The following is a 19,778-nucleotide window of genomic DNA, read 5'->3' as shown; positions in this document are numbered from 1 at the left end:
GCCGCATGAGTTCAGTGACTTTCGCATATGACTTTCGCTGTTGAAGTGTTTCTCTTGATAGGTCTGCAAAAAATTATAGTGTCTCGTATGGAGGTGGCAAGATGTTATGAAGTCTCAACTAATTAAAGATTTTTTTTTACCCATGGAAGAAATGGCTCCGTAAGATAGTATCTCTAGGAAGCTCTGACGAGATATGCCTAGGTTTTGGCAGCCTATGAGCCCTGTCTATGATGATTTGTGACTCAGGCACATCAGGCAAAATCTTTTTAATGATTCGTGAAATATAACCAAGCAATTCATTCTGTTTTATATTTTCAGGGATCCCGCGTATTTTAATGTTATTACGACGATTGTGATCCTCCAAATCTGCCAATTTAAGTTTCAGAAAAGTGATTTCCTTCTTTTGGTCAGATTGTTCATTTTTTACAGTAATAGTGTCTTTTTTCAGAGTGACAATTTCGGATTCATTTTTGTCAATCCTTTTAGCACAAAAGTCCAGGGACTGCTTAATTTCCCCAAATTCCATCTGGAAATCAGATTTTATTTGGCTCCTAAATGCTGCAAAAGAGTCTTCAAATAATTTCGGCAGAGAATTGATATCAAAAGTGAGAGGAACATTAGTTGGTGAAAGGTTAGTATCCAACATACAAGCTTCAGAAGATAAATTATCATCCATTTTCATCCACCTTTTATCTGGGCTGTTAGTAGGAGTAGACAGCCCAGATCTGGAGTCATGCCCTGCTGACGAAGCAATTGTATCCCATTCTAAAGGCCGCTTTACACACTGCGATATCGGTCCCGATATCGCTAGTGTGGGTACCCGCCCCCATCTGTTGCGCGACACGGGCAAATCGCTGCCCGTGGCGCACAACATCGCCCAGACCCGTCACACATACTTACCTGCCCGGCGACGTCGCTGTGAGCGGCGAACCGCCTCCTTTCTAAGGGGGCGGTCCGTGCGGCGTCACAGCGACGTCACTGAGCGGCCGCCCAATAGAAGCGGAGGAGCGGAGATGAGCGGGACGTAACATCCCGCCCACCTCCTTCTTTCTGCATTGCGGCCGGGAGGCAGGTAAAGAGAGCTTCCTCGTTCCTGCGGTGTCACACGGAGTGATGTGTGCTGCCGCAGGAACGAGGAACAACCTCGTTACTGCTGCAGTAACGATTTTTGAGAATGGACCCCCATGTCACCGATGAGCGATTTTGCACGTTTTTGCAACGATGCAAAATCGCTCATCGGTGTCACACGCAACGGCATCGCTAATGCGGCCGGATGTGCGTCACCAAATCCGTGACTTCAACGAGTTTGCGTTAGCGATGTCGTAGCGTGTAAAGCCCGCTTTAGTCTCTGTCTTTTTTGTTGTCTGGTCTCTTTTGCTTAACAGGAATATTAGATTTAACACCAGTAGCATGTGATGAAGTTAATGGTTTCTTGTCTTGAGGTTTCATTGGTCTAGACATGTTAGAATAATATGTGCCAATTCACTTGTATGCAGAAAAAAAAAAAGAAAAGTAAACAAGACTCCCCCAAAAATATGAGGAAAAAAAAATGTGTTTTATATTTTTAAATAAAGATGACAAAAATGCAGTAGATCAGCATTAAACTTCTCAAAAAATAAACTACACAGTTTTTTGACAGGGCACGCCTCAGTACAAAAGAGGAATAGTAAAACCAGTGTAACTATCCTGTCAGTATGATGAATACAGCCCGAGGGTCAGAAATTCTTCTTTGAAAAAAAGAAAACGCTGAAATTAAGCTCAAACCGTAAAATATTCACTGTTTAGTTAATATCCAGACGAGAGGTAGATATTTAAAATTTATAAGCAGGACATATGATATTAGCATATATGTTCATCAAATATCCAAGATGGCCGCCGTGTCAGTTGCACAGCAACCCCTCACAGAAAATAATTAGTCAGTTAATAATTAGAAGTCCAAAATCCAATATTTGTCCTCACAAATAGAAATTGTAAAGAAAAAAATAATTTTTGAGAAACCACAGTCACTTTTTTACTTATCTCTTTCACACACGACAGTCACTAGTGATCTACAGAAAATGGCACTTTTCAGAAATCGCAGAAAATGGATGAAAAGTACCACAACGTTTGCTATACCACTTCAGAAGAAGATATCCGGCTGTTCCAGTGTAATAAGTAGCGTTTTTTACAGAATTTTGTTAATTTTGAGAGAAATATGACAGGAGCAGATAAACAACACGTCCTACATGATTGGCAGTTAGGCCACGCCCCCGCCAGCAATTATTTTCTAGGGTTCTGGCAGTGCTCCTTCTATTCCTTCTTGCACAAAAGACCAAATACTGATTTGGCTACTGCTTTGAAGCCCATCCATGGGCCTTATGTGACTTTCCATGTGTAATACCCTCTGTCCTGGTATCTCCTACATACTCTAAGGCGGGCTTTGCACGTTGCGACATCGCAAGCCGATGCTGCGATGTCGTGCGCGATAGTCCCCGCCCCTGTCGCAGCAGCGATATCCTTGTGATTGCTGTCGTAGCGAACATTATCGCTACGGCAGCTTCCCATGGAGTCACCTGTCCTGCAACCGTCGCTCTGGCCGGCGACCCGCCTCCTTATTAAGGGGGCGGGTCGTGCGGCGTCACTGCGACGTCACACGGCAGGCGGCCAATAGGAGCGGAGGGCCGGAGATGAGCAGGATGTAAACATCCCACCCACCTCCTTCCTTCCGCATATCCTACGGAAGCCGCGGTGACGCCGGTAGGAGATGTTCCTCGCTCCTGCGACTTCACACACAGCGATGTGTGCTGCCGCTGGAGCGAGGAACAACATCGGACCGTCGCGTCAGCGTAATTATGGATTACGCCGACACTGCACCGATGATACGATTACGACGCTTTTGCGCTCGTTAATCGTATCATCGAGCCTTTAAACACTACGATGTCGCATGCGATGCCGGAAGTACGTCATTTTCAATTTGACCCCACCGACATCGCACCTGCGATGTCGTAGTGTGCAAAGCCCGCCTTAGGATTGGAAGACACAGCAAATCATCTTATAATGGCACGCATAGATGTGGCACCTTTGAGGAGCTGGACTACCTTTGCTACCTGAATGGACTGCAGGAACTGCCTCATGCTACCTGTAGTAACAAGCACACTAGAAAAATACAAAACTAGAGAAGCATCAATCAGAAAGGTATCACGAGTGTATCATGGCCTGATGTGATCTCAGAGGGATCTGGGATCAGAAGGTCACAGCGTATAGTCGATCACAGATCCACTTTAGTGCCCACTTATTGTTTACTCTGTTGGAACCTTTTTAATTCTATCTGATGTCTAAGGGGTTAAGGTTCCTTTCTATCCTGCAGTAATCCAACAGGTAGTTGTAAGCTCAGCTACAGCCACCCCCTTCTGCTATAAATATCTACTCCTCACTCCTCCCTTTGTCTTTTATAATTCATGCTATACTGTCCACGCTGAAGGAGCCTGTCTCTGTAAGAGCTTAGGTGTTCGTTTCTTCTGCAGCTGAGATGTTTCCTATTGGAGAAGTTGTGGAGTTCTATATGTTGTGTCTTTCTTCCTTCTTGTTTGTCTTACCTCCCTCTAGTTGTATTATTGCATTGGTGACACTAGCATCCTGCTCACATAAGACAGGGTGAGTTCAAAGCCAGTGAGGGCCTAGACACGTGATGGCGCAAGAGGGGATGTTAGGGATCAGCCTCAGGTGAGTGTTAGGACGTGACCCTACTCCCCTTTGCCTAGCACAAGGGCTGTCCCTTGTATTACTTCCCTGGTTTCCCCTCTGTGTTGCGCTGCTGACCCAGAGTCCTCTCGCACCTGGCGGGAAATCTGTAGTCACATCGTGACAAAATGATAAGGAGTGGGTAATTTGCTTTGGCCACCACCTCCCAATCCTTTCCCTTTTGTGGGTTCTCTTTGTAGCACCCACGGGACAAGGGGTTCACTTTACTCGTCGCCGGGCCTGGGGATGTCACGGGTGGCCCTACCTGGATTCGTGGCCCCGAGGTGTACAATAAAAGAAGGAGGGATGATGATGATGGAGATTTGTTTCGTGATGCCACCTGCCGTACGCGGCCAGGAATTTGCTGCCGCTGATGTCGCCGTCCTCTTGGGTTGATGGTCATAGCAGCTAAGATGTTTCTGCTCCCCACAGGTGGAGTGGGCCCACGGGGAAGATGATGAGGGGAGTAGTAATGGCAGGCGCCGAAGCGTGGGGCGTTGGCAAGGACAGGCGGACACAGTCTCTGCAGGTTCAAGGTTTCTTTACTCACACTTCTGGTTTACCCGGGGAATGCCGGTCCCCGCCGTGATGGGACGCAGCCGATCCCAGATCCGTTGGAGGTCAGAACTGGTACAGTGGACGGTGGGCCCTTCCTCCTTGCGCCCTTAGAAATTGATCCCTGTGGCTTGAAGCTTCTTGGGGACCCGGGTTCTTGAAAAGTGTTTACTCCCATCCCGTATGCAGGTGCCACAGGTCCGTGGTGGGGCCGGACTTAGTTCACAACTCCGGACCCTATCTAGCACTGTGCTCCAGGAACTGTGGTGGCCGAAGGGACATACAATCCCTGGCATGCAGATTTTGGTGGACAACCTGAAGTACAATCCACCCTAGGATTCTGCACCCTGCACTGCGCCAGTCCCAAGGGAGCAATGAAGCTCTCTTCTTGGCGACCGTATTGACTCCTGCGTCCCACCAGAGCCACTGGTAAAACCCGACTGCTCTCTTCCTCTCCTGCTGGAAAACTCCTAACTGTTGTGTTGCTCCTAACTCCCCCTGGTTGCTGCGCCTCCATGTTTGGTGACTGCCTTAAGACCCAACCCTAGCCGGTCCCCAGTGGGGAGGCCAACCTGGTTGTGTGTGTGAATTTGTGTGTCGTGGAACCGGTACCAACCTCCTCTGGATCCAGGATGAGTCTCGCACCTTAAGTGAGGTGCAGTACCCTGTGGCGACTGAAGCCTCAGGGGTGCCACATCTTGCTGTTCCTCTCCAGGACTCCTATAGTCTATTTCATTTACACAAAACAGGTGACATTGACTCATAATCACTTCTGATTCCTATCTGGACAGATTGATCTCAGAAGTATATGTGACTTTGGATATACTGTGATGTGCAGGTACTCCTTTTTTTTAGCAGCTTATTTCAATGTGGAACATGTATGGAATAGATTGTAATTCCGTGCACATAACACTTGCATTTTACATACCATGTCCCATGCCATATCCTATGCAGCAAGGAGACCACAGCATTTTTTCAGATCCCCCCCCCCCAAAAAAAAAAAGCCACAGTAGGGTCACAGTTGACTGGCACTTTATATACTTACAGCTTTTGAATCTTGAATCTTTAGATCCTTCACGTGCCATCGAGCATCGGCACGATGGCACCCAATTAGATACACCTCTGTAAACATTTAAGAATGCACAGGATGCTATATTGGTCTCTGTATGGCTTCCTCTCTCTCTTTGTACAATTATATGATGCCAAGATAGAATAGAAGAATGCGCTTACACATCCTCACCAGACTCGTAACATTCAAACACAATGGAAATTACACATCTTCATTCCAAGTGACAAGAATAACAATGTAACCTGTGAAACAGGCATAATAAGCTGCAGTGGAAGGAGGGGGGCAGTAATTGTCTCCTAATAGCTACAAATGTCGCATTACAAATGCAACAAAATCTTTCATAACTAATGAAAAATTAAGATATCATAGGGATATGGAGCTCTCAAAAGTCGGTGCACGAGAACTTTTGTTGTATCCAAGTCAGAATAGCCGTTAAAAGTCTGATAGTAAGATAAGCATTTTATGAGTCCAACTATAGAATGAAACAGCTCATAAGTCAGTGTATTCAGCCTCTGCACATTTAGCCGGCTTCACAGCTGCTGCTTGTACTGAGCTGTATGAAATCTCAGCAGGGAGGAGGCACACTGAGGAGCTTGTCAGTCAGGATAGGGGGGCTGAAATTGAGATAAGAGGTTGTCCACTAATTTTACATTGATTGCCTATGCTTAGGATAGGTCATCCATGTCGGATTGGCCGGGGTCCGACACTGATCAGTTGTAATCGGTGCTGGCAGTGGCAGCAAGGAGCTGGAAATACTCAGTTCCGGAGCTTCCCCGTCTTCTGATAGCGGCCGTGATCAGGTGCAGCACATCTGATTCCTATTGATCTGAATGTGAGGTGGATGTGCAGTATCCGGCCGCTGCCACTATCTCTTGACGGAGCAGCTCCAGAACTGAACATTTTCAGCTGCCTGCTGCAGCCTCAAAGTGCAGCTAATTGGCGGGGGTACCAAGTGTCGGACCCCAGCCAATCTGACATTGATGACCTATCCTAATGCGGGCTTTACACGAGACGAGCTATCGTGCGATGCATCGTCGGGGTCACGGTTTTCGTGACGCACATCCGGCATCGTTCACGACGTCGTCTCGTGTGACACCTCCGAGCGACGCAGAATTGCTCACAAATCGTGAGTCGTGTACTCGTCGCTAAGTTTTAAAAAATTGTTTCTTTAATATGGCGCCGGTTGTTCATCGTACCCAGGGTAGCACACATTGCTCCGTGTGACACCCCGGGAACAATGAACACAGCTTACCTGTGTCCCGCAGCACCCGCCAGCTATGCGGAAGGAAGGAGGTGGGCGGGATGTTTATGTCCCGCTCATCTCCGCCCCTCCGTTTCTATTGGCCGGTCGCTGTGTGACGTCACTGTGACGCCGAACGTCCCTCCACCTTCAGGAGGATGTTCGCTGCCCACAGCGAGGTCACTCAGCAGGTAAGTACATGTGACGGCGGTTTAACAACTTTGTGCGAAACGGGCAGCGATTTGCCTGTGACGCACAAACGACGGGGGCGGGTACGATCTCTCGTGCAATTGCACGATAGATCGTAACGTGTAAAGCCCGCATAAGGACAGGCCATCAATGTAAAAGTAGTCGACAAACTCTGAAAACAAAAACTGTAAGGCTATGTGCGCACGCTGCATCTTTGTGGTGACCACAAAGATGCACGTTTTTAGTTGCAAAAAAACGCTCCATCAGCATGCATTTTTTGCCGCGTTTTATTGCAGTTTTACTGCATTTTTGCCCAGTGCATTTTTTTAAGTCAAATCTATGTCTTGACTGGAAGGGCTCAAAAATGCTGGCAAAAACGCAGAAAGAATTGACATGCTTCCTGGTATTGACATTATTAGGTGCAGATTACATGAATTTTTGATGTGTTGCCACGGTGAAAACACACAAAGTGCATGCGGATTTTTATACTGCGGATTTTCGACATCTAATGCAAGCCTATGGGGAAAATCTACATAGAAAACTCAGCGTACCCGCAAGAGAAATTGACATGCTGCAAATTGGAGAAATGCACCACAGGAGGTTTTGCACCATAAAAAAGGACAGTGTGCAGGAGATTTCTATTAATTCCATCCACTTTGTTAGAACTGCAAGATGCGGTGCTTTTTAAGTAGTGAAAATCCGAGCTGTCAAAAATGGGAGTAAAAGTCATCATGGGCCTGTAACCTTAAGGGCTTATGAGGATTAGAAAATATATCAGCCGAAATGCTAGATATGAACGTCGGATACTGAATGAAAAACAAATTCTCGTCTCTCCATTCAGAAGTTTCCTTTCCAGTCGCCCTGCTGCTCGCCGCCAACTTTCAGATCCTCTCCGTTTTGCCGTTGTGTGGCGCATCTCCAGGCTCTTCACTATAGGCCAGGACTTCCGGCTGCGTCCAGGCTTCAGAAGTCACAGTGTGTTATAAGGTCACGACTTTGTGACGTTAAGACATGCTCCTTAACCTTACGATGCTAAGTGACCTCGGAAGCCTCGATGCGGCTGTAAGTCCTGGCCTATAATGAAAAGCAACACTGGAAAGAAGAGAACTGGATGGCAGGCATTGAGGTGGAAGGGAGGTAAGAGTTGGGGCTAGTATTGGTAAACAAAAATATTTGCCTTTCTGGACATCCTGTTGCCTGCAATCTGATCCTCTTTTTCTGGAGTCATGCGTCGCATCCTTGCGGGCACTGACTTTCAGGTCATGGACACAGCAGAAAGTCGTAGCCTATAATGAAGAGACCAAAGATATGGCATGCAACACTGGAAAGAATAGAACTAGACTGCGGTTATTGAGGTAGCGAGGAGAGGGATGAAGATGTTAGGACCAGGAGGACGGGTAGGCCCAGGAGGTGGATCCACTGGACTGAGCACCCCACCGAGGGCAAGGTGCCCGGTAGCCGGAGCACTACGGGTAGCAGGACAGTCCGTTCAGAGGAGTGGAGTGAAGAAGTCCCTGGAACCACGGAGTCTCTGAAGGTAGTCCGGGTGACGGAGCTCAGGTTCGGAGGCCGAGATGATGTCAGGCAGAGTCCGGAACCAATTGAGCGAGGAGGTCGGTCACCACACGGATCCAGGGAGCGGAGATGGTAGGGACTGACGAAATGGCGGACAGTCACCGTTCGGGTTCTGGAACCGTCAGGACCGGTTGGCGAGACAGGAGCGGCTCTACAAGAGAGATAGGTCAGTACGGGACAAGGCACATGGAGACCTGACTCCTAGCTTAGCAAACACAAAGAACAGGCCCCGCCCACTTGGAAAGGTACCCCCTATATACCCTGTACCTGAATCCTCAATATCCTGTTGGAGGACGCTGGCCCTTTAAGAGAGGGTCAATGACTGCGTGCGCGCCCTAATGCACATGCGCGAGGCCCGGGTGCCAGAAGCCAGAGCAGGAAGTGGTGCACAGGAGGCAGGAGTGCCGGGCTGGCTCAGCATTGCAGACGGGCGCCAAGAGCGGGGGACCGGGTTGCCTGGAGGACGCAGGTGAGGGAGCATGGAGGCTGTGGAGCAGGGGACCGGGGAGCGTGGCACGGGAGCGGGGGAGCGTGTCACGGGAGCGGGGGAGCGTGTCACGGGAGCGGGGAAGCGTGTCACGGGAGCCGGGAAGCGTGTCACGGGAGCCGGTGAGCGTGTCACGGGAGCCGGGGAGCGTGTCACGGGAGCCGGGGAGCGTGTCACGGGAGCCGGGGAGCGTGGCAGGGGAGCCGGGGAGCGTGGCAGGGGAGCCGGGGAGCGTGGCACGGGAGCTGGGGAGCGTGACAGAAGAGATGAGGTGAGTACTGGTAAAATAGTATTTGCCTTTCTGGCCGCCACGTTGCCTCCCGGCTGGTCCTCTTTTTACGAGTCCTGCGCCGCATCCTTGCGTGTACTGACTTCCAACTCATGGACGCAGCAGAAACTCCTGGCCTATAAGGAAAAAAGAAGGGATGCAGTATGCTATGATGGAAAGAAGACGCTGATGTTGTGAAACAAGCAGCAAGGTGGCCTGAGAGGTCAGCGATAAAATATTAGTTTGTTTTTTCCCTCTGGCCCTGTTCCAACTTGCATACAAATTCAGTTTACGAACAAAGCTATAGTCCCCATCTAGTTCATAACCCGAGGACTGCCTGTATACCCTATTACCATATCCTTTTTTTCCTCCCCAATATCACACTGCAGTGCTGGTTTAACTGCCGAGCTTAAGCGTCCTAAGAATTTGTTTCTGCTGCTCAGAAAAAAATTCTGTACTCTTTCCTGCATCAGAGTGTTTAAGTGAGAAGGAAGGAAAAGAAGGTAATTAAATATATTACAAATAGTTATAACTTTGCAAAAAAAATTAATCAATAATTAAAATAGTTTAGTTACCCTTTAATTTTCCCTCTATATGCCGTGCAGGCAGTGCCTAAAAACATTACTATATAGATATATTCGTGGAAATAAATATTGGATCTACCTGCAACATTAAAAGGAACCTGATGTGTCAGGGATAGCTATTTACCTGTAGATATAGCATTATCCTGCAGGTAGTTAGCATTAAAATAATGCCTGACTGCCTTGCTGTAAGCAGTGGCTGCAGGGAAAAAATAAATTTATATCCTCCATGCAGCCGCTCATTTCAAGACATTGGGGAGCAATTACAGTCATGGCTCACTGTACTGTGAATAGCAGGATTAATCTCTGCCCGGCACTTTGATTGACAGCTCTGTCTGCAGTGTGTGAGCGCAGAGCATACTGTTAATCAAAGTAGGAGAGATTGCAACCACCGCTCATGGTTTAGGGAGCTGTTTAGCCTGATCCCTGTAGGTAAATGGTATTTTTTTTACTTGACCGGTTGTCATGCAGTGACTCCTTGGGTTTCTCCAGGTACATGGAAACCCCTGGCAAGCATCGCAACACACAGGGTACACGATACAAATGTGGGCTCTGGCGCTAGGGAAATGGTAGCGAAGGCACCCCCTAAACTCACCTGAGGCTGTTGCCTGCACTTCCTAACTCCCTATACGGGTTCTGGCACACCGCTGCTGATCACATGGATATCCTGTCTTTCCCTGGACTCAGCCCTGTATAATGCGCAGGACAGCAGGAACGCTAGCCTCACTCTAGATTAAAGACACAGAGCGTATTAGAAAGACAGGGGTAAAATAAACAATACTTCAAACAACAAGAGGTAAAAATGAGGAATGGACCAGACAGGGAAAAACCCAAAAGGACTAAGGATGGGAAAAACAACACAACTTCCACACAGCAAATGTTCTCCGAATGGCTTCCTGGTCCTCAGCTCACAGGTTCCTTCTAGAGCCAAGATAAGCAGAAACTATCACCAGCAGTTACCTGAACTAAGAGAGAAGTCTTTATAACAGAGCTAATTAGCAATAGAGAACAGCTGAATACACCTTTCATTCAGAGTTCAGGAGACCAGAGGATCTACTTAACCCTAGCAGTGCTGGATAAGGAGAATCTGCACAGCTAGTAGTAGTAACCTGAGCAAATGTGTATGAAGCCCTGCCCTGTGATCTCCTGACACTAGAAATCGGAGGGACCAGTCTCCGTCGTTGTACCCTTGTGACACTGGTTCACTTTAATTTACAAAATCTGACACCTATCTTCAAATGCCGACTGAACATTTGATTTTATCTATATTGATCCATTGTAACCATCAGCCCAGATGCAGGGAATGCTTACATAATGCCATGGGGAACAATAACTTCATATACAGACTTGGATCCTTACAAAACAATAGTTTTTGTTAATTTTTTCCAGAAATATATCAATATTAGTTTAGGCTAGTGGAGTCTACTGACCCCGACACTATTAGCCTATCTTTCCATACTGTGAATTTTAGATCTGATTCAGGGAACATTATACTCTTATTTCTCTATGGTTTGATAATAACATTTGGATCATGGATATGTTTTTTTTTTTTTGTATCTTAGTTTGAGCCTCCCCCTTGACCAGATGTCATCAAGAGAACTGGCAAATTGACAGCAGCCTCGGAGTGGTGACAATAACAAGCAAATGTGACTTTTACTGATGCAAGATTAGTAATTGGATGTATTGCCATGGCAACAGAACTTGGGAAATTGTCTTCTAAAACCCCACCATGGATTTACTTGTAGTTTCTTAAGTCATTTTGCCAGATAAGAAAAAAAAACTGGCAAAGTTCTCAGAGACCCAGAATTAGTGCCAGACGTTCCGCTGCCAGAGAGATATGTAGGGTGCTCAAGTGGAAATACTAAGGGCCTGAAAGCATCCAAAAGACGTAGCATTATGGCACATGGCAGAGAGACATTTGCATAAGAAATGAATAGAATACAAAAGAATTTGTGGAATATCAGGAAAATCAAAAGATAAACCATCCAGATCCCTCTTTATTTATTTTAGTAAGGCCATGGAGAACATTATACCTAATTTACAGCACATCATTATCATCATTTTGACCACGGATGGAGATAAGTAATCACAGAATCCTGCCACGTGTAGACAAAGGGCTTCTATCGTGTAGAAGCAGTACACATATACTGTGTCAGAGGCGAAATAGTTATAAGAAATCTGTCACCTGGAGAACAACCAGTCCTCTCAGTGCTGAGCTCTGTATAACCCCGCCCACACCACTGATTGGCAGCTTTCTGTGTACACTGCATATAGGCAGAAAGCTGCTAAACAGTGGTCAGGATGGGGTTGGACGACATGACAGCAAGTTTACTAGTCATTTAGTGATAATTTCCTGATGATAAAACAGTGACTTTCTAAAAAAAAAAAACTACAACAAGTAGCACAGTAAGTGACATATCACTGGAATCAGGATCTCTGCCTTTACGTTATGCTGGTCTTAGATTAGGTGCTAACTGGTTTCTTTTAAAGATTATTCCCATTTCTGCCTTTAATGAATGAGATAGGAATAACTGCTTTTAAGTCTCAGGTTCCAGAGAAGTGGCTATAATGGTGGCCAAGAGCAGCTGCACTGTGCTATTTGCTTAACTCCCATATAAGTGAATGGGAATTATGGAAACAACATACTGTATTGGTATAACTCCTTAATTCTGGGCACAGCACAAACCTTTTGAAATTGTATTTTATAGCATATGTTCTGAAACATTTGATATGGGGGGGAGTGCACCATTGGGAGAATGGGGATCTCCTGTTTTTGCCCGCTAGAGAAGAAAAGAGGAGATGAGGTGACCACATATACGATACAAGTGTTGCTCTCCATTATAGTTTATGGAGATATTGAATATTTATGGATAATGTTGTGAATATATCATGTATGCATCAGATTTGAATACCCCTTATAGTAAGGGCGGCGTCACACGCTACGATATTTTAGGCGATATGTCGTCGGGGTCACGGATTCCATGACACACATCTGGCATCGTTTGATATATCGTAGCGTGTGACAGCTACGAACGACTGTGAACAAGCAAAAATACTCACCTTATCGTTGCTCGTTGACACGTCGTTCATTTTCATAAAGTCATTCCTCCTTCTGCGCGCCGGTTGTTTGTCGTTCCCGTGGCAAACACATCGCTACGTGTGACACCCCGGGAACAATGAACAACAACTTACCTGCGTCACGCCGGCAATGCGGAAGGAAGAAGGTGGGCGGGATGTTACGTCCCGCTCATCTCCGCCCCTCCGCTTCTATTGGGAGGTTGCTGTGTGACGTTGCTGTGACGCCGAACGTCCCTCCCTCTTCAGGAAGAGGATGTTCGCCACCCACAGCGAGGTCGTTCGGGAGGTAAGTACGTGTGACAGGGGTAAACGACTTTGTGCGCCACGGGCAACAAATTGCCCGTGATGCACAAACGACGGGGGCGGGTGCGATCGCTCACGCGATCGCCCGATATATTGTCTTGTGTGATGCCGCCCTAACACTCTATGTAAAATACTGTGTTACCCATGGTGCACTGTTTAAAGACTATGTCTGAGATTTTATTTTTATACACTGTGCCTAAGAATTAACAGGCAGGTAGTTGCTAACTACCTGCCTGTTGTGCCCGCCTCCGTTCTTCGCCGGCAAGATGTGACCAGAAGGGGTGGGGCCTCAGCCAACATAGCTGATATCAGGAAACAACATTTTTCTGTTAGCTGAGACCCCGCCCCTTCTGGTCACATAGGTATGACATCAGCACAGGTCCTTTTAGTCACAAACTAAAACGAGGGGGATGGGATAACTATGAATATCCACTCCAGGTCAGCTGCTGCACAGCTGATGTCACTCAACAAGCTGCTGATTTTACAAACTTTACTTGCTTGTGTTTCAAAGCATATATATTTAAGCTGACAACTAAAGGTATGTATAGAATCGGCCTAATAGTGCCAGTATACCTTCATAATGACCTTTGCACATGCTTGCTTGACCTTTCAATACAAAACATAGGGTTGCACTGTGTTCATTGCGGCTATGTACAGTGCTGGCCAAAAGTATTGGCACCCCTGCAATTCTGTCAGATAATACTCAGTTTCTTCTTGAAAATGATTGCAATCACAAATTCTTTGGTATTATTATCTTCATTTAATTTGTCTTCAATGAAAAACAAAAAAAATTGACATAAAGCCAAATTGGATATAATTCCACACCAAACATAAAAAAGGGGGTGGACAAAAGTATTGGCACTGTTTGAAAAATCATGTGATGCTTCTCTAATTTGTGTAATTAACAGCACCTGTAACTTACCTGTGGCACCTAACAGGTGTTGGCAATAACTAAATCACACTTGCAGCCAGTTGACATGGATTAAAGTTGACTCAACCTCTGTCCTGTGTCCTTGTGTGTACCACATTGAGCATGGAGAAAAGAAAGAAGACCAAAGAACTGTCTGAGGACTTGAGAATCCAAATTGTGAGGAAGCATGAGCAATCTCAAGGCTACAAGTCCCATCTCCAAAGACCTGAAAGTTCCTGTGTCTACGGTGCACAGTGTCATCGAGAAGTGTAAAGCCCATGGCACTGTGGCTAACCTCCCTAGATGTGGAAGGAAAAGAAAAATTGACGAGAGATTTCAACGCAAGATTGTGCGGATGGTGGATAAAGAACCTCGACTAACATCCAAACAAGTTCAAGCTGCCCTGTAGTTCGAGGGTACAACAGTGTCAACCCGTACTATCCGTCGGCGTCTGAATGAAAAGGGGCTGTATGGTAGGATAGCCAGGAAGACCCCACTTCTTACCCCGAGACATAAAAAAGCCAAGCTGGAGTTTGCCAAAACTTACCTGAGAAAGCCTAAAACGTTTTGGAAGAATGTTCTCTGGTCAGATGAGACAAAAGTAGAGCTTTTTTGGGAAAAGCCATCAACATAGAGTTTACAGGAAAAAAAAGAGGCATTCAAAGAAAAGAACACGGTCCCTACAGTCAAACATGGCGGAGGTTCCCTGATGTTTTGGGGTTGCTTTGCTGCCTCTGGCACTGGACTGCTTGACCGTGTTCATGGCATTATGAAGTCTGAAGACTACCAACAAATTTTGCAGCATAATGTAGGGCCCAGTGTGAGAAAGCTGGGTCTTCCTCAGAGGTCATGGGTCTTCCAGCAGGACAATGACCCAAAACACACTTCAAAAAGCACTAGAAAATTGTTTGAGAGAAAGCACTGGAGACTACTAAACTGGCCAGCAATGAGTCCAGACCTGAATCCCATAGACACCTGTGGAGAGATCTCAAGATGGCAGTTTGGAGAAGGCCCCCTTCAAATCTTAGGGACCTGGAGCAGTTTTCCAAAGAACAATGGTCTAAAATTCCAGCAGAGCATTGTAAGAAACTCATTGATGGTCACCGGAAGCGGTTGTTCGCAGTTATTTTGGCTAAAGGTTGTGCAACCAAGTATTAGGCTTAAGGGGGCTTTACACGCTGCAACATCGCTAATGCGGAGTCGTTGGGGTCACGGAATTCGTGACGCACATCCGGCCGCATTATCGATGCCGTTGCATGTGACACCGATAAGCGATTTTGCATCGTTGCAAAAACGTGCAAAATCGCTAATCGGCGACATGGGGGTCCATTCTTAAAAATCGTTACTGCAGCAGTAACGAAGTTGTTCCTCGTTCCTGCGGCAGCACACATCGTTGCGTGTGACGCCGCAGGAACGAGGAACCTCTGCTTACCTGCCTCCCGGCCACAATGCGGAAGGAAGGAGGTGGGCGGGATGTTACGTCCCGCTCATCTCCGCCCCTCCGCTACTATTGGGCGGCGGTTCAGTGACGTCGCTGTGACGCCGCACGGACTGCCCCCTTAGAAAGGAGGCGGTTCGCCAGTCACAGCGACGTCGCCGGACAGGTAAGTATGTGTGACGGCTCTGGGCGATGTTGTGCGGCACGGGCAGCGATTTGCCCGTGTCGCGCAACAGATGGGGGCGGGTACCCACACTAGCGATATCGAGACCGATATCGCAGTGTGTAAAGCCCGCTTAAGGGTGCCATTACTTTTGTCTGGCCCATTTTTGTTTTTTGTGTGAAATGATTAATGATTTGATTCTTGTTTCATTCTCTTTTGTGTTTTTTCATTGCAAGCAAAATAAATGAAGATAATAATACCAAAGAATTTGTGATTGCAATCATTTTCAAGAAGAAACTGAGTATTATCTGACAGAATTGCAGAGGTGCCAATACTTTTGGCCAGCACTGTACATGTGTTATTTCCTGAAACAATAGGAAGAGAACATCTAAAAAACAAACAGTGACCAGTGTGAAAATTACAAGATATAATTTTATTTATAATAATTGTGTGACATGTAAAAAAAAATAACATTGCCATCATTTTTAAACATATATTTAACACAAAAACCTAATTTAAAAAATATATATTATTTTCTGATGACAAATTCCCTTTAAATGGTTAACTGGTTTAGAAGATTCCAGATTCAAATAATCAGGAATCTCATCAAGCCAGATTGAAGAACAGTTAGGCTATGTGCCCACGGGACTCTGTATCTGCGGATTTTTCTGCATCAAAATACGCAGCTTTCCCCCGGAATCCGCACCTTTTCATAGGTACGGATTTGATGCGGATTTGACGAGGATTTGATGCGGATTTTGCGATTTTTTTTTTTTTTTTTTTTTTAATTCAATTGAATAGGCAAAATCCGCACGAAAATCTGCAACAATAAGGCTATGTGTCCACGCTGCGGAAAATGCGCTGATTTTGCCGCGGATTTCTCGCGGAAAAGCCGCGGATTTCCCGAAAATCTGCAGCAGCGACACTTCCCAGCCATTTCTATAGCATTTTGGAAATGCTGTGCCCATGCTGCGGATTTTTCCGCGGCGGATTTGGTGCGCATTTTGATCCGGAAAAATCTGCAACATGTCAATTATTGTTGCGGATTTTGATCCAGATTTTGCCTTTAAAATTGAGAAAAAAAAAAAAACGCACCAAAATCCGCGGCAATTCCGCGGTAAATCCGCACCTTTGAAAAGGTGCGGATTTTGCGGGAAAGCCGCGGATTTTGATGCAGAAAAATCCGCAGCAACATTCTCCCGTGGACACATAGCCTAATTGACATGCTGCAGATTTTTCCGCACGATAATCCGCACGATTTCCGCTGCGCAAAAACCCGCAGCATGGGCACAGCATTTCCCAAATGCCATAGAAATGGCTGGGGAGTAGCTGTGCTGCAGATTTCTGGAAAATCTGCGGCTTTTCCGCAAGAAATCTGCAGCAAAATCCGCGCATTTTCCGCAGCGTGAGCACATAGCCTTATAAAGGCTATCCATAACTTTAGAGGGCCTGGAATGTCAATGCACAACAGTTTTTTTCCAATGAGCCCAGTGTAATGACTAATTTATCCTGTGGTGGCGCTGCATGATACATGATATTTTTTACTCTGTTTTTCCTGCGGATTACATCTGAATGATTAGAGTCCCAGCAGCCAGATGTATAAAAATCAGATTATCGAAATGAGACGGAAAGGACTGACCACAGGAATAACCTATCCCAGTTAAGTTACCATTTACTGTTCTTTTTCATCAGATGAGCAGAGACACAAAAAATGACAGTATGAGGGATGCCCCTCTCAAAGGACACAATGGTGCCTGATGGAACTCACTGACTTTTATTGGGGTCAATTGGGTTTCTTTTTGATATCCATCATTTTGATGATTATCACTGAGCCTCTGGGGCACCTTTCAGAAGGAATCACCCTCCTGATCTGTCTATGTGGACATGCAGGTCATAGGAAACGGAATAAAATGATTGTCACATGGAGTTTTGCACAAACCATGCCGATTGTGATGGCGGTGTCGGGCTCTGGCCAGATTTCAGATTCTGACACTACGCCCAATGGTTTCTCTGCTTTCTGGGATCAACACAGGCAGACTCGGATGTCAATCTGCTGTGTGATGATTCATAGGCAGGCCAGCAAGAGTTAATCTCTGTTGGTATGCTTGCTCCTTTGATCACATGTTGTGAGGAGGCCTATTACATCTGCTCCCCTCCTATTTATGCTGGTTAAATCCTTCCACCCATGCCAGCTATAGTTTGTTTCATGTTAGTCTGTGAGGTGTGGTGTTCCAGACTGTATGATGAAAGTTGTGCTTTTTGCTTGGTGCAGTTGTGGTGTTTACTCTTGTTGAGTAGCTTCCCTCCTGCTCTTGTTTTTCTCCTGAATCTCTTATTGTCTTATCCTGTGTGTGTGTGTGTGTGGTGTGACAGAGTTTTGGTTTTCTTTTGTCTGACTTTATCTGTGGCTTTCATCAAACTCCTGTCTCGTCTCTCCCTGGGGGGAGGGAGAATCAGAATAGGACTGATCAGGGCCAGGAAGGAGACTCAAGCCTCTCCACCATCATGAGTATCCCTGAGATTAGGGATAGCATAGGGCCCCCATAGCTTGAGGGACATATTAGAAGCCCCGATTCCCCACTATCCCATGGTCACTCGGGCAATGAGACTGTGATATCTACGACCGGATGAATAGCTCCCGAGAAATCCACATTTTTCTTTAACTACCTATCTGCAATACTTTAGTAGAATATTATAATGTACATAATAAATAACTGGTAGTTATTAAGGATTTCAGAATATTGCACTATGGTTTCATCCAACATATACACAGATTAGACATTTTATTTTTTTCTATAAAATTGAAATCAATAGGATGGCGCAGTAATAGAGCATTTATTTCAGTCCGTTTCATTGCACGTCTGCAGCCAGGATACTCTCCAGCTGTCGGGGTAGACATTTGCATGACATGAAGCCGTGTGAGCGGGGTTGATGAATATTCCTCCTCCTACACAAAGCAAGTAAAAGATCCAATTATTCAGGATGTTTGTCTCACTCCTGGCAGCATGAGAAGTGAAAAATACATTTCCATGAGGTACTATGACAAGATCACAAAAACTAGTTACCTAAGGAGGCAGAATGATATTTTTGAAAGATCACAATCAAACATTAGGGGTTTCATATTTATTCAATTCTCTTATGTAAAAACTTAATATTCTTTTTAGCACTCTCTAAGTTATCTTGCTCTCCTACAAGGGTAAAAGATACCGATAATGGCGGCATTTGGATAATGGCGGCAATTACATTGACCATGGGCTCCGAGCCTCCAAAAGACCCCGGGTGCCTTCTCAATCTGCGCGATTATGTAGTCTTACATTCCTTAGCTGTTCATGCAAACCGGGTAACAGTTTATAGGCACGGTAATAGCCGTCATTAATGATGCCGCCAATGGAATAATTTGTTAACTCAAATAAGTAAAATGGACTCCTTTCCACACTACAGGAACATAGCGGCTGTAAGGCAAACTTTTTTTTACACTGCGTGTTCAGGACTTTCCTTGGTCACATTGATGTCAGGACTTTGTAGCCATGAACGCGGTGACAAAACTGATTTCCAACGTATTCATGGTACTGGACCCAAAATATTATTGATGCTGACGGTGCTGTCCTTACCTATGGAAAACCAGACCGGAAAGATGGAATCCTCTAAGAAATGCATCATCAAATTAACTGCATCATTGCAGACATATCTAAATGGATTGTCCAGGGCTTACATATTGACGACCTGTCTGGTGTCAGACCAACACTAAACCAGTATTGATGACCTATCATTGAAATGTGTCATAGAATCATAGAATGGTAGAGTTGGAAGGGACCTCAAAGACCATCGGGTCCAACCCTCTGCGAGTGCAGGTTTTCCTAAATTATCCCAGTTCTAGGTTTATCCGCTTTCATCTTGAAGATTTCTATTGTTGGAGAGCTCACCAGCTCCCGTGGTAGACTGTTCCATGCTTTGACTGCCCTCTTTTTCTCCCATGGTCGCCTGTTCCACTCCCTGACTGTCCTCACTGTCAGAAAGTTTTTCCTAATGTCTAATCTGTATCTCCTCCCTTTTAGTTTCATCCCATTGCTTCTTGTACTTCCTTGTGCTAATGAGAATAGGGTAGTTTCCTCTGCACTGTGATGACCTTTCAGATATTTGTAGACCACTATTAAGTCTCCTCTCAGCCTTCTCTTTTGTAAACTAAACATTCATAGTTCTTT

The 19,778-nt window shown here is 45.8% G+C and overlaps 1 protein-coding gene across 1 annotated transcript in view; it reads right to left on the bottom strand.

Annotated features, from left to right (window-relative positions):
* Positions 1–16,031: 16,031 nt before the first annotated feature.
* ADGRG4 (adhesion G protein-coupled receptor G4) overlaps positions 16,032–19,778 on the bottom strand; it is a 127,448-nt gene continuing 123,701 nt past the window's right edge. Inside the window, exon 23 of the mRNA XM_075324871.1 lies at positions 16,032–18,523. Within this exon, the coding sequence (XP_075180986.1) occupies positions 18,417–18,523 (107 nt within the window). The 3' untranslated portion in view covers positions 16,032–18,416. The remainder of the gene's footprint in view (positions 18,524–19,778) is intronic.

Source organism: Anomaloglossus baeobatrachus, chromosome 9, assembly GCF_048569485.1.
Source record: "Anomaloglossus baeobatrachus isolate aAnoBae1 chromosome 9, aAnoBae1.hap1, whole genome shotgun sequence".
Classification (NCBI taxonomy): domain Eukaryota; kingdom Metazoa; phylum Chordata; class Amphibia; order Anura; family Aromobatidae; genus Anomaloglossus; species Anomaloglossus baeobatrachus.
This window is presented reverse-complemented; position numbering and strand designations above follow the sequence as displayed.